The following is a 15962-nucleotide window of genomic DNA, read 5'->3' as shown; positions in this document are numbered from 1 at the left end:
AGTGGCCCACCAGATGTCTATGAGAAGCCCACAGGCAAGAGCTGAGGGCATGCCCTTTCTGCTACTGTGACTCCCCTGCAACTGGTATGTGGAGGTATCTTGCCTCTCAGGCTGGAGGTGGCCAACAGCCCTCAAGACAGTAGCCATTAATAGACCTGCCCTCCATGAATTTATCAAAATCTTTCTTAAAGCTATCCAGGCTGTCACCACATCTTGTGGCAGATAATTCCATAGGTTGATTATGCATTGTGTGAAAAAGTACTTCCTTTTGTCAGTCCTAGATTTCTTAGCAGACAATTTCATGGAATGACCTCTGGTTCTACTGTTATGTGAGAAGGAGAAGAATGTCTCTTTCTCCACTCTCTCCACACCATGCACAATTTTACAGACCTCTATCAAGTCTCCCCTCAGTCGTCTTTTTTCTAAACTAAAAAGCTCCAGGTGCTGTAGCCTTGCCTCTTAAGAAAGGTGCTCTAGGCTCCTGATCATCTTAGTTGCCCTCTTCTGCACCTCTTGGTTGCACCTTCCGCACCTCCGCAAACCCGGTTTAAGAGGAGGGCTAGTTTGGCGGGTTAATGGCCTGGAAGCCACCGGGCTTGCCTGCGAGCACGGTGGCTCCCACAATCAGGCAAAATCGGGCTAGGCTCCCCTAGCCCGATTTAGCCTGATCATGGGAATAACCCCATTGTCTCCTTGCATGAATTTTGCCAGAGTTTGTTTTCCTTTCTGTTCTTTTTATTCGGACAGGCCTTCCAATTTCTGAAGGGAGTCTTCCCCTTTATAACTTCCTTGACTTTACTTTTTAGCAATGCTGGCATCCTCCTGGACTTGGAGGTACCTTTCCTCCTTTTTGGTATTCATTCTAACTTGGCTTCTCTTATTGGGGTTTAAAATAAACTCCATGCATTCTGGAGTGAGGTGACTCTCTTGATTTTTCCTTTCAAGTTTCTTTTTACCAAACTCCTCATTTTAGAGAAGTTTCTTCTTCTGAAATTCAAAGTGTCTGTGTTAGATTTCCTTGATGATTCTCTCCTTGCATGTATGCTGAATTTGATTATACTATGGTCACTGTTCCCTAAAGGTTCCATGACACTTGACATCATGCACCAGGTCCTGGGTGCCACTCAGGATTGAGTTCAAGGTAGCCTTCTCTCTGGTGGGTTTCATAATTAACTGCTCTAGGGCACAGTCATTCAAAGTGTCTAGAAATGTAGCCTCTTTGTCATTACCTGACTGTGAATTTAGCCAGTCTATGAGGCTGTTGTCATGTACATACAAAACTGTGCTAGGGAAGCCCAGCCCAGTTTTGAATGTGTGTGAGAACCACTAGGAGCCGTGCGGCTCCCGGTGGTGGTACGGCAGCAAGCCTGCAAGTTAATCCTGGCTGTTAGCCAGGTTAAGGGCACAAACACACCATTAGCCCGGGTGAACTGATTGTGTGTCATGTGTCTGTGCCCTGCGGCTTTGCGCAGCAACCACACACCAGCAGCTTTTTGGTTGGCATTGAACTACTCCCCACATTGCACTGCACACTTGTGTGGTGCATTATGGGAGTTCCAGGGGCCTCCCAGTCCCCAAAGTTCCCTGATGCCGGCAGAAGCCAGCAGTCATCTGGGCAGGCAATCTGCCCACCCAGAAACAATGAGAGAATAATCTGTGGGGGAGGTAAGCTTTTTCAGGCTTCCTTCCTTCACCCCTTCAAGCCCTTCTCAAGGATCGTGAGACAGGGCTTTATGTGTGAGTAATTGACTGTGGACTGGCTCCAGTGAAGGGGGTCTGGTATGTGATCGAACCAGTTGAACTGGCCTGGGTCACCGCAGACCAGTTAGATCATGGATCGGTTTGATCCAAAACTGGTTCGATCAATCGGTTCGATCCTAACCCCTACTACCAGTGCTAGCAGAGGAAGGAAGAGTGCCAGTTGCCCTTAATAAATAATTGAAGAAACCTGATTCTTCAACCCTGTTTCTAACCCTCTTTATGTAAAGTGAAGCAAGTGATCACCTTACAGCCTAGGATATACCTGGGTTACACTGGATCCCAGGACCCATGTCACTATGGTTTCTTATGTCAGTATAATGTTAAGATTTTGTTTATGACCCTGGCCAATGATTTGTACTTGGAGAGCAATAGTGTTAATTGTAGGTTATTGATTGTAGATTCTTTCAGTGACTGTTGATACCTCTGATAGTCTGTGATTTGTGAGTCAAATGTGGTAGTTGATAAAAGCTTCAGTTTCTCCTCTTAGCTCCACAAATTTATCTTCTCTGACTTCCCTTCTGTACAATTAAACTGCATACTCCAGTGCCAGTAATTATGCAGAGACTTGATATAGTTGTGGGGCTGAATATGAAAAAGCTAACTGTAACTGAATCCCGTCAAGACTGAAATATTAATGTCCACAGGTCATGGAGAAAGCATGGACAGTTGCCATCCATGGGAACAGGCCTCTTTATGAAGGATGCATGTTACACAGGTGCTCCAAAGTCATACTCTAGCATTCCATGCAAAAATCACATCTCTCTCTCTTTTTTAAAGTCAACAAGATAATCTGAACCTGTGAATAGAGCATGCATGCACAGCCTACAGCTGGTATGGGCACAGATTCTATTTACAGTTGGGGTTTTTTGTTGTTGTTTTGTTTTTCTTCTTCACTGACATCCATATTAATGCAGTACTGGTGCTGTTAATGCTGTTTTGGTGCTAAGGGAGAGGGGCAATTTTTGTTGATCTCCTCTTCTCTCTGAAGCCTACTGTGCCTTCTTAATATATGTCCCCCAGGGCTGTGCCACCCTCAAGGACATATTTTCTAGTGGCACAGTGGGCTTCAGAGGAAAGGGGAGAAAGATAAAAATCACTCTTGCCTTGTAGCACCAGCACTGAGTTAGTCTGGATGTCAGCTATTTTAAATATTGAACATAAATCTATTTGTGCTGCTTTACTCTAAACCACCCAGAGATGTCAGTTTGGGGTGGTATAGAAATATTTTAATAAATAAATAAATAATCATTACGCAACTATTTCAACAAAGATCAAATATGAAGGGGAACAAAGGTACTAAAAACATCAGTTCATTTAATATGCTTGATGATAACAGTAAATTTAAATGACAAATTTTCCATGGAGAATTCATACATCTCAATAATAAACCTGGCAACGTTATTATTATTATTATTATTATTATTATTATTAATAAACTGCCTTGGGATTGTTTTAATGAAAGGCGGTATACAAATTTAACAATAAATAAATAAAATAAATTAGCTTTTGAAGCTCATATATTCTGTATTATATTAAATACAGAGTTAAATATTGTCTTGACAAATAAAGTCCAAATGATTTGTTTGGACCCTATTCCTTACATTCTGAGCCCTTTTTTGCTATTGGAGAAAGGGCTCGAAAGGGGCAAGGGGAGGAAGCCTCAAAATGCTTACCCCCCCCAGATGATCTTCCTGCCGTTGCTGGCCAGTGGATCGCCCACCCAGATGGCTGCTGGCTACTCCCAGCAGCATGGAGGTTTGGGGGCCAGGAGGTTGATGCAAGTGTGTGGTGCATTATGGGGATCCTCTTGATGCAGGCCAGGAGGCTACTCATGTGTTGGTGCTGTGAGGAGCCATGTGGCCCTGACACACAATCAGTTAGCCAGGGCTAATAGCACACTCATGTCTCTAACCCTTGTTAATAGCCAGGGCTCCCTAGAGGGTTTGCCACCAGACTGCCACCAGGAGCTGTGTGGCTCCCCGGTGGTTCACATGAACAGCAAAGACCAGGCTTAGGCAGTCAAGCCTGGTCTTTGCTGCATGTGTGAACAGCCTCACTCCTCTGCCAAGTTAGGACTATTCTTATGGAAGTTCCTGCATTAAAAGAGTAAATATAATGAGGCTCTTCTCATGATCCGTAAGAAGGGGGTTTGCAGGGAGAGCCGCTCTCCCCGCAGATGAGCAGCAGTCTACTCTGGGCGGCTGTAGTGGCCGCCCACATGACTTCCGGCTCCATCACGGAGCCAGAGGAGGCTGGGGAGTTTGGGGGCTGAGCATACTGGAGAGACCCCCAAGCTGGGAGGCTGCTTTCGAGCTTCCCGGCTGGGGGGTCTACTCATGTGTAGCTGTGACTACTCATGATTAAAAACCCCTCACGATTAAAAAAAAATGAGTAGCTGTGACTACTCACGATTAGAAAAAGGGGGGGAGAGGGGTACTGTAGCGGGTGACCCGCTTTGACGGAACCAGGCTCGGCTGTGAGCCCAGTGAGTCTGACGATCAGTGGGGAGCGGGCTAAGCACCCTTAGCCCACTTTCCACTGATCGTCAGAATAGCTTCAGTGTATTCTGGGCACCAATGCTTCATTTTAACACGGTGTTAGAAGGACAAATTCATGGATTTTCTCACTTCCATATTTCAGTTGCTGGTTATACACTATATAAGTCTTATATATATGGCATACATAAATCTTAGTTTTAGTAAAATGCCATAACAAGTTGGCCTCTTTCATATAAACAGAAAATTAAGGGCATGGAAAAGAAGTGAAGTCATTCAAGAGCATTGTAGTTACATAAGCAAATACATTCATTTTGTATTTTCTTTTTGTATTGACCTTGAACTTCCATCTTCTGCAACACACAAACAAATGATAGATATGTTTTTCCATCAAGGAAAAAACAGAGAAAGAATTAATACTTGGCTACGTTTATTTCTTTCCAAATTATATTAAAACTCAAAGCTCTATAGGAGTAACTGAATTAAGATTATGGGTTTTAGAGGTTAACGCCTAAAACATTTCAGGAAAAATTAACAGTAAGATGTTTAAAAACTGCAAGATCTCTGAGACAGAACTGGGGTTGAAGGCAGGAAATTCTATTGACAATATTTTTCTAAGTGACTAGAATCCAGCCACAATACGTGAAAAATTTGGAATGGGATTTGATTATTAATTTAATGGGAAAATTTGTTAGATAAGCCAGGATATTACATAGTAATTAAAAAGAAAGGATCGGTATTGCAGGAGGGTGTCATTATCCTAAAAGAATGACCCCCTCTGCAGAAGATAGAAGTTAAAGGGGTTGCCATGGGGACCAGATGAGAGGCTGTGATGAGTAAGTAGGATGAACTGCTGCTTCAGTGAAACTATAGACTCCTCTAGTAAGCTCATTGAAGGTAAGCCATACTGCTGTCAGGAGAGACCCTGAAAGACATGGATGAGGGAGTAATTATAGTAAGGTGAACTGGGAGGACTCAGGCAAGTGATAGCAAACTGCAGGAGAGGCTAATTTGCCTTTGGAGAACAAAAACACTTGGAACCCTATCACCTAAGACAGTCGTACGCCAGCCCCATCCTAGGCATACAAGTGAGAGCCACTGTTCAAATCCCCTAAGATACCAGCACTGTCATATTGTTAAACTGGAATAATAGTTTGATAAATAGAAAACCCATTGAGTTTTTGCAATTCATAAAGTTAAAGTGCTTAACTTTAACTCAAGAATTGCATTGTGGTTGGATGGTCCATAAAAACTATACATTAAAAACAGTGGTTCCCCAAACATTTGTCTGTTGTTTTCATATAGACTAGGACTGCAGATGATTTTTCTTCCTACTTGTAAATGAACCATTCATTCATTCATTCGTTTTCTATACCGCCCTTCCAAAAATGGCTCAGGGCGGTCTACACAGAGAAATAACAAACAAATAAGATGGAACCCTGTCTCCAAAGGGCTCACAATCTAAAAAGAAACATAAGACAGACACCAGCAACAGTCACTGGAGGTACTGTCATGGGGGCGGATAGGGCCAGTTACTCTCCCTCTACTAAATAAAGAGAATAACCACATTAAAGGGTGCCTCTTTGCCAAGTTAGCAGGGGTTCCAGAACTACTTGCCTTTTATTCTGCTAACAGTTTGCTTGGACCATGATAGGGTGTGTGTATAACCCTACTAATACCATTTTCCCAATTTAAGTCTCCCACCCTAGAGGTGCTGTTGGAGGATGATGTGACTGAATTTCCTGACCCTCCCCACCCTGATATGATTTTGAAAATGGCACAGGTGAAAATGGTTGGTATTCTCTCATCCTCTGTTGCTGCCCAAGAAAATTATAAAATCAAAACAGGAATGTATATTCACTCAGAATGAATTTCTAAATTTAAGTTCGTGAGCAAACACACTGGATACATGTTTAATCAAACACACTGTTTAACATGCTTGGTTTGAAGATGGTTGAGACTGTCATGTTTGAAAACCTGTGCACCTTATAATGTACAGATGTTGATGCAAATGCCTTTTTTTGTGCTCAGGCTGTGCATCACAATGCATTGCTCTCAAAATGGAACAGTGTGTTGGAACAGAATATGTGAGTTGGGTCATAGTTTTGCAAATGTGGTAGCACAGGGCACACCTAAATTTCTAAATCTTAAGCAAGTGTATGTATGTATGTATGTATGTATGTATGTATTTTAACATATTTCTATATTGCCCAAGACTTGCATCTTTGGGCCGTTTACAATAGAAATCAATTAAACAATTAAAATTATTGAAACATTAAAATCATTAACATTAAAATCATTTAAAACCTAACATTAAAAGTAGTAAAACTATAAATCTGATTAAAAGCCTGGGTGACTAAATATGTCTTCAATGCCTTTTTAAAAGTTGCTAGAGATGGGGGGGGGGTGTTTCCTATTTCAACATGGAGTGCATCCCAAAGTCCAGGGGCAGCAACGGAGAAGGTCCGTTCCTAAGTAGCCGGAAGTCGAGTTGGCGTCAGCCACAGATGAAACTCTCCAGATGATCTTAACAGGCGATTATATGCATGACCTCACACAGATTTCTAAATGGGAATAACATCTAGCCGTTAGCACCCCTCCTTATCAATCTTTCTCATATAGTCTAGTGACAGGTTGGTTTATACAGTATATGGACAAGTATGGACCCACAACAAAAAGTTGCAGCATATGCTTGGTGTGCATTTGTTACCCGAGGCTGTGGCTGAGCATGGTGAAAAAACAAAAGTTAGCAACAAAGACAGGAGTAACTGGAGATTTACTTAATATGCAATTTCCCCCCTGTTTTCTGGTTGCGGGCGCACTGGTGCTTAGTCCCAGCTCCTTTACATCATGTTGTGACTGTCTTGAGGGAGCTGTTTTCAAGCTGAGAAACTTCCTGCTTTTCCTGCTGTTCAAGCCCTTCTATCACCTCCTCATCACTGTGTTCCTTTAGCTCCATCTACCTGGTTGTCTGATAAGTGCTCTCTGAGTCCATGCACATTCCACTCCATTGAGTCACATTATGGGGTATTTTCTCCCTCACTATATTTCCATGTCATCCTGATGAGTCTGCCATACTTCCCTTTCACCTACAGGTGCTCCGTTATGTGTCCATAAGGACCATAATTTCTAGCTCTTTCCCGCTCTTTTTGCTTTCACCTGTATCCTTGTTTCGTACTGGTATGACATTAGTTCTGCTGCTACTTCAGTAATATTCCATGTGGTTTCAGAATTGGAGCAATAGGAAATTGGACTGATGAGTGTAACCCTGTGAATATTCCTTTAATTAGTGATTACATATCCATGCCATCTTTCTCGTCTTTCACCTTCTATGCAATGCCTGCTTTTCCTAGCATGATGCTGCCCACCTTTGCCTTTGGGCTTCAGTAGAAAAGCTTAAAAAACAACACTGGGTAAGCTGTCCAGGTAGCTGGCCATGGAGATGCCATTACAAAAGCAACCCTGTGTGTTAAAATAGTAAATTATGACTTCATCCTTTTCCTCTCCCCATGTCAAAACTACAAAGCCACAACAGAACTGCCACAGAAAAGACTGGCAGCATCAGTACTGGTCTGAAACTTGTAAACTTGTAATGAACCTTGCTATAAATACTGATAAGTGGTGCTTATAGAGAATGCTGCTGGATTTCTCACTTAAACAAGTGTGAGTCATTTAAGTAGTGTGATTTATTTTATTCATTGGCTTGTTCAGGAGGAAGGCCATGATGAGATGCCGTGTGAACTTTTGCCATTCTTACAGCTCACTTTCTTTTTAGCTATTGTCTGTTGGGAAATCTAGTACCCCTTTCTGCAAGGCAGATAGCTGTATTAAAATAAAAGTATTGTCGCCAATAAGGTCTCATAGAAGCGAATATGCTCAGGCTGCCCATTTATCTTTGAATTATACAACAGCATCCAGAGCAGAGTCATTGAACTCTGCTTTGTTAGGTGTTTGCTTTAAAATATCAAGCTGGTATTTCAGCTGTTTGCAGGCAGTTCCTATCATGGCTTCCTGCCAGCTGATACACCATCTTGCAATTAGCCTGACAGAACCATATTGTGAATAGATATTACAATGCACAGTGCTTTTCTTCTGTGTATCGCATCAAGCTTACCAAGCTTCTGCCAGACCTGTCTCTACTTCTGGCATTTTATAACCAAAGATGCACTCAGTTGTGAATCTAAGTAAATTAAGCCGTTCTCAGATTAAATTAATCCTTAGGTTGTGAAAGGTGCCGTTTCATACTGAAGAGCCTTGTTGATGAGATGTATAAAGAGATACCACACACTGCCATCTTATAAGTATATAGGAAGATGTACACGAAAGAGTTCTCTGTATACTTACCCATAAACATAATAAAAATGTGTGATCTACAAAATGAGAAAGTGACAAGATACAAATTCATTGCTTATTTGTTTAGGATTCTTGATTTTATAATTCTAACCAGGAAAGAATGCAGGGATTTAGTGTTTGTTAACCTTCAATATTCAGACTCAGAGCCTGTGTTATACATTGACCCAATTAAATGAACTGTGCGATGGTGCTTTTTAGTTAACCTGTGTATTCTCCATATAGAACCACTGCCAAACCTGATAGTCCTATGTATGTATTTTCCTTCTTATAGGCTAGTTTGCATAGGTGTGTCATTTGGAGTTTTCTTAAGTATTAAGTTATTGATATCGTGAATCTGAATATTGAAGCTGTAGATAGGAAAACTTCACATGCTGCTTTTTGATGACCTGGGAATCTATCCATTACAGAAAAACAGTAATATAAAAATAAATAAATACTACATACCACTTATAAAATGTGTGTAAAGTACAGAGGTTCAGTTTGGTAATTTTACAAAGATAAGCATCCTTTCCATATATATACACATTTCACCTCAAACCCACAGGTCTGGGCCAGGGTGCAATTGTGGGGGTGAGGAGGAGAAAGACCAAAGGATTCATATACCTTCTTAATCATTCACCACGAACCCACAAATCTGGGCCAGAGAGGAGGTGGAGAGGAGGAGGAGGAGGAGATGATTTTGCAAGCCCCAATGGATTCACAAAGCTTTTTGACCCATTCACAGTCTAACTGGGACACAACATGTGTCCCTTGCTCAGCAGCTCAAACACAAAACCAACTTGGACATATAGTGCAAGGAGAGAGAGAGAGAGAATTAAAACCACAACGCATGGCCCTTTTTTCACAGTTCTCATGCAGACCATTTGGATCACAAACCAACTTGAGCATAGTGCTTTTGTTCTGTTTTTTTAAAAAGAAGTTTGTTTATTCAGATGTAACAGTTCCACTTTTACTAGAGGTGATGTACTCTATGGACAGAGATAATCCTTTCTGGGAGCTTTACTGCACTAGGGAAAAATTCATTAAAAATTATAGGATTGACCAGTTTCCTTGAAATAAAAATACACAGAGCCCAGTGATTTTGGACTACATGTGTGTCCAATTTCAGACTCTAAGCCCAGCCATTCTGTAAATGTAATGGGTTGGGAAAAAGTGTGGGGGCATGCTGCACTTTTTAATGAGGGCAATGGGCAGATTCCTTCACATTAGGATGGAATGATGGTCCAAGCAGGGGCAGACGTTTTTGTAATTTTCTGGCATGAAACAAGCCACTTATATGAATATGAATATGATGAATATTTATATACTGCTTTCCAAGAAAAGTTCCCAAAGTGGTTTACATTGAGATAAATAAATAAAATGGCTCCCTGTCCCCAAAGGGCTCACAAGTTGAAAAACAGACACCAGCAACAGCCACTGAAGGGATGCTGTGCTGGGGATGGATAGGGCTAGTTGCTCCACCTGCTAAATAAAGAGAATCATCACTTCTAAAAGGTGCCACTTTGCTCAGTTAGCAGGGAGTTCTCCACACAGCAGACTTTACTGTGAGGATTTACTGCAAACTCAACACTATCCAAAAGGCCCGAGGCAAAAAGTAGTTTTTTTTAAAAATCCCAGATATAAATCGAGTTGCACTCTAAGAAGCAGTGAAAAACCTGAATCATTTGTGAAGTGCTCCCTGACAGCTTGCAGGGACTTCAGAGTGAATATGCTCAATATGTGAATGTGCCCGCTCCATTCCTGAGGGTGTGGAAAACTTCCAGGGGACTTTGCCTTCTTGTTTAAAGTTTTTTTAAAAACAAAAATATTTTAAAAACCCATTAAAAATCAATTTATTGACTGATCAACTTCAAAGGAGCAGGAAGCTCTGTCACCATGATTGCCCATTTCTGTGGGGAATTCATTACATTTGCACTGGTTTGAAACTAATATAAGTATAAATAAGTATAAGTTAAGTATGAATGAATGAATGTGTTTGCAAGGATGAATCACATTAGGCTTGTGCTTTGGCTGCTTTGAATCTGAATAAAGCGTATGGGTGAATGGCCTAGTTGCGATTGCTGGCATTTCTGTGACCAGCAGGCTGGGTCAAGCTACCCCTAAAATTTTGAAAGGGTGGAGTCCCAAGTGTTAGGACTCCTTACAGAAATAGGTAGGTTTCTTATACCCATGTCTGTGAATGCCTGCGAATGCCTGATCCCTACTAACTTGTCTCTATAGAGGAAGCCACAAACAACCTTCAGAAGTATTCAGAGGTAGAGAAAGCTTAATGTGAACCCTGAGCTTAATGTGAACATTGCAGAACTATAATTGTGAGGATTTGAAGCTTTTGATTATTTTATTCTGTCTTTAATTTTTCAAATGACATGCAAATCTACAGTTAAATCAAACAAAGATTACAATTGAATGGGGATGTGAAATTAATTTTCAGTTCAAAGACAGAATTATACGCACCCATCAATTATCAACGCCTAACAGTTCTACCAGTAAGGGGGAAAGCTTTAATATCTTCTTTTGAAAGCTTGCAAACAGATTTATTGGCTGGTACAATGGCAAAGAGAGAGTGGCTTAGCAAAGCATGTTGAGGAGAGTGTGGGAAGATGACAAATGTGAGTTGTAAGAGGGCTAGTTAAAGAAATGCTTATCAGGGCATCACTAGTTCTGCAAATGCCGAAAATACTTTGTGGAGAAACTGTCCCTTGACAGAACGCATAGTGCTTTTGGATAGATAAGTGACACTTCCCTTTAACTATTCTCTCTCTTTCTTCCCCTCCAGCAATCGTAATGGTCTTGAATAGCATGAGTGTCAGCTGGAGTGCCCGCATCCAGATTTTCTTAACCTTTTGCAAGCTCGTAGCAATTTTGATAATTATAGTCCCTGGAGTTATGCAGCTAATTAAAGGTATGAAATGAAAAATAAATGCTATTTTAAGTGCTTTTATCTCCCCCTTCCCACCCTTGTCCCTACCAAATAGTGCTTATGCCAGCAAAATCTCTTAATTAGTCTCTGCTTGTTCAACTTAAGCTCCACACTGTCATCTAACTAACTGGAAGTGGAACTATGCTGAGAAGAACTTATATTTACAGCAGCTTGCTGATGAGAGCATACTGAGGCTGGAACAATAATTTTTAAATGAAAGACCAATGAACTGCTCCTCTCAGCACAAAATGTATTTGGGGGGGATACTTTAGAAGGGGACTTCAAAACACTTCTAATTGTAGAGCTCAATACATAAGTTCTATTTACACATTCAGCTCAACACATGTACAATCTGTACAGTTTATGCATGTGCAGATCTGAGCACCTATCTATATCCTGCATTTCTGAGCACCTGTACCCAGGTTCAGTTTTAAAATGAAGCATATGCATTCATTCACACAAAAACATACATGCATTAACAAAAGCAGTCATGGTGGATTAATCCTTTCACCCATGTTGTTTTCCTATCAGTCTGTTTTTCTGGAGAGCCAGTGTGGTATTATGGTTAGAGTGTTGGATTAGGACCAGGGAGACCCAAGTTTAAATCCCCAATCAGTCATGAAACTCCCCGAGGTCATTCACACAATCAAAAAAGCGTGTTCTACCCAGGTTTGGGAGCTGTGTGCACTCCCAATTTTCAGTTGTGTGGTAGCAAGGTAAGAGGAAAATCTGGGTAGAAGATGGAAGTGATTGGTGGAAGCAAGATAGGAGAAAAACCTGGGTAGCTTTTCTTCCACACAATCACTTCTACCCAGGTTTCCCTCCTACCTTGCTTCCACACAACCAAAAATTGGGAGCACACACAGCTCCAAAACTGGGTAAAACACAGTGGACCGGGTCTCATGATCAGTGAGACCTGGTTCAGCAGGGTGCACGGGGAGGGAGCCCTGGGTGGCTGGATTGGCTGCCCCCCCCAGCACGGGGGCCACGTGGCCCCCGGAAGCCCCAATATGCCCTGAACGAGTGCACAGGGCATACTGGGGAGACCCCCGGAGCCGGGAGGCGGCTTTTCACCTCCCCTCCAGGGCTCTACTCGCAAGTAGCCATGGCTACTCACGATCAGATAGCCCGGGGTTGCGGAGTGCTCGCTCTGCAAACCAGGGCTAAGGGGAGGGGTATTTGATTTGGTTACCCGCTCTAGAACCACCGGGCTCGCAGCTGAGCCCGGTGGTTCTCACAATCAGCAAAAATCGGGCTAGTGGAGGCTAGCCCGATTTTTTGCTGATTGTGAGAATAGCCCCAGTTTTTGATTGTGTGAATGGCCTTTCCCTCCCTCTCTTAGGGAAGTTTCTCCCTCTCAGCAATTTTACTTAGGATTGGCTCTGGTTTTCCTAATAGTATGCAAGCACTAGTAGTAAACAGTATAGATATGTATCCTGTTGCGATAGGAATACCTTGTATACCACAAATATTATCCCGTGTTCCATCCTGATTATGCTCTACTTTCAAATATTTTAGTATCGTTAGTACCTTATTAAACAGAAACTAACTGCAGTACTTCATGTTTTTGTACAAAATTGCTTCCACAAAACCCATTTGCACCCCAAATCATTTCATAATATTCTTTGAGGTCATTCACACAATCAAAAATTGTATTCTACCTGGGTTTGGAACTTGTGTGTGCTCCTAATTTTTGGTTTTGTGCAAGCAATGTAGGAGGAAAACTTGGGCAGAAGTGACTGTGTGGAAGCAAGGTAGGAAGAAAACCTGGGTAGCTTTTCCTCCTACTTTGCTTCCACACTACCGAAATTTGGGAGCATACAAACCCAAGTAGAACTCAGATCTTGATTGTGTGAATGACCTCAGTTTTTGATTGCATGAATGACCTCTTTGTCTCAATACTTTCCCTTCATTACTAAAGTTTTTTTTTTTTAAAGCTAGGCCTTTTCTTTAACTTGAAAAAAGTTATTATCATCACAGAAGGCTTGCCTACACAGTAAAACAGCCAAAATCCCTAAGGCAGGATAATTCATGGAAAAACTGTTGACTGATAAATTTTCCCTTGTCTTAAATAACATTGTTTAGCTTCCTTTGAGAATTCTGAGCGTTGTCTTTTAGCTGAACCCTGAAATGAATTTGTCTTTTTTGAAATTTTGGGGCCAACCCTAATTGTAACGTAGGTGAAGTAGCTACAACGTACCCTGCAAATTCTGACAAATGTGCCCCACCATCCTCTGTGCATCCAAGATTCATTACAAGATAACAAGAGTTGGGGCTTCCCAATCTTGCAAGAGTTGGGATTCATATCACAAGTGTTGGGATTCATATCTCAGTCACAAGAGTTGGGATTCATATCTCAGATTGATGCAGGAGTCACTCGAAGTGGGAATATGTGATTGTTATTCTGGCCAAACAAAGAAAACATTTTTTTCTGGACCTATTTCTGTATTTCTAACTTATTTTACAACTCCCTTCTTACATATTGTACAAACATTGGATCCTGAAGTGAAGTGTGCAAAACAGATGCTAATCGATATGAGTTTGGTCCAGGTTTTAAAAGTGTTAATATTTCTATCAAGGTCCCTGCTTTGCTTCGAAATGTCCCCACTTTGCTTCAGGCTGAACCCTTTGCCCCTCAAAGTTTTGCTTTGTCTTCCCACCCCTCATCACTAGGGATGTGCACGAACCGGTTCAGTGGTCTATTCACAGACCACTGAACTGGTTCGAAAGACTGATGATTGAGACAGTTCGAAGGTGTGGGGGATAGATTTAAGGCATGGCGAGGGTGTCCTTACCTCCTCTGCCATGTTTCCCCTCTGGCACTGCTTCCAAAATCGCTGACACGGGGTGGCTGTATACCCTTGTGCCACCCCGGTCAGCATAATACTGGAAGTGGCCAGCGTGTGTGTGTGCACGTCACGCATGCATGCTGGCCATGCAGGTGCACTGGCCACTTCCGGTATTATGCTGACTAGGGTGGTGAGAGGGTACATAGCCACCCCAAAGCAGCAGTTTTGAAGCAGCGCCGGAGGGGGAAATGTGGCAGGGGAAAGGACACTCTCCCCCCACTTTAAAGCTACCCCACACCTCCTGGAAGTGCACGGAACTGGTTCTGTGCAGATCCCTACTCATCACCCACTCCAAAAACTACTTATGGGAACTAGGCATGAGGCGGGAGACAAGCCACTGTCCTCTACTTTGGTTCACAGCTGGAAGAGACCAGGCAGCCCTCTTCTATGGCTTGACTTTTAAAAGGACTTTTTTCTTTCCCCTGGAGTCCTGGAAATGGACAGATGCTTCTGGGAAATGTAGTTTTTTCTGAGGCTGTAGCACTCAACAGCACACTTTACTTTTAGCCATTGACTACAGATTCCAGGAGCACCCATTCCAGTCTCAGAAATCCAGGCAAAAGAAAAGAAAAAGTCATTCTAAAAGTAAAGCCATGGAAGACTGCTCCCATCCTTCTTCCTTGCAGCTGGTAGTAAAGGAAGAGAAACTGGCTGATTTGAAACTGGCCCACTGCCTGCAAGTAGATTTTGGGCCTTAAGTAGTTTTGGGCCTTAAGTAGTGCCTTAAGTAGTTTTGGGGGTGGGAGAGTGAGGGGTGAAGGGTCTAAAGTAAAGTTTTGGCGTGCTAAGGCTTTGTCTCACTTTGTTTCACTTCACCCCAGCTTTGGCACCAACCAGACTGTGCTTTGCTTCAGGCTAAAGTAGTCTGAAGCTGAATAGGCCCCCAAAGCTTTGGACTGGCCTAGTAATAAGTGTGGCCTTACAATTTACTTGGGTAAAATTCAAATGCCTTTAGGTATAACAAATTAAAACAGGATGAGAACACTTCAGAATTTGGCTGTTGAAGGTTGGAAAGATAGCAAGATTTGCAGCCTAAAGTTTCTTTGGAAATCACAGGTAAGATCATCCTTGAACAGCATTGCCCTTACACTATATTTGTAATGTTGTACAGTAGCTTAATAGGGAAAGCAAAACCATGTTGCTTGAAAACATTGCTAAAATGTTAGAGGAATGGATTTGCAATGGCTGTTGTCTGAGTACTCCCCATGGCAAATTTTCAGACAATCTTCTTTTGTCTGTCACAAAGGAGATCAGTCTAAACAAACTTATACTTATTTGTGGAAACTCTTTATTGTCGCTTCTGAGTTTTTGTGAAGGGGAAAGTAGCAACACTGTGCATTCTTGAGATAGGAATGTGCAAGTGCCTGTAGGGAAGGAATTGTTTTGTCAATAAGTTTCCCTGCTAGCTTTTCTTAAAATCAGCATATCTGCTTTCAAAACAATCTTCACAGGAAATTAGGGCTGGAGGGTAAATATTCTGAACAGTTGGTGGCAAACATGGGCACCCATCCTATTATTATTATCTCTGTGTAGCCACTTCCTGGGCACCATTTCCAATATGCTTACCCTTACATGTTTGTTCCG

General features: G+C 42.0%; 1 protein-coding gene across 1 annotated transcript in view; it reads left to right on the top strand.

The window, feature by feature from the left end:
- SLC7A11 (solute carrier family 7 member 11) overlaps positions 1-15962 on the top strand; it is a 90752-nt gene that overhangs the window by 13808 nt on the left and 60982 nt on the right. Inside the window, exon 4 of the mRNA XM_053251231.1 lies at positions 11386-11511. Coding sequence (XP_053107206.1) covers positions 11386-11511 — 126 coding nt within the window. The remainder of the gene's footprint in view (positions 1-11385; positions 11512-15962) is intronic.

This window comes from Hemicordylus capensis, chromosome 5, assembly GCF_027244095.1.
Source record: "Hemicordylus capensis ecotype Gifberg chromosome 5, rHemCap1.1.pri, whole genome shotgun sequence".
Classification (NCBI taxonomy): domain Eukaryota; kingdom Metazoa; phylum Chordata; class Lepidosauria; order Squamata; family Cordylidae; genus Hemicordylus; species Hemicordylus capensis.
The sequence above is the reverse complement of the archived record's forward strand: the minus strand, read 5'-3'. Positions and strand labels throughout refer to the sequence as shown.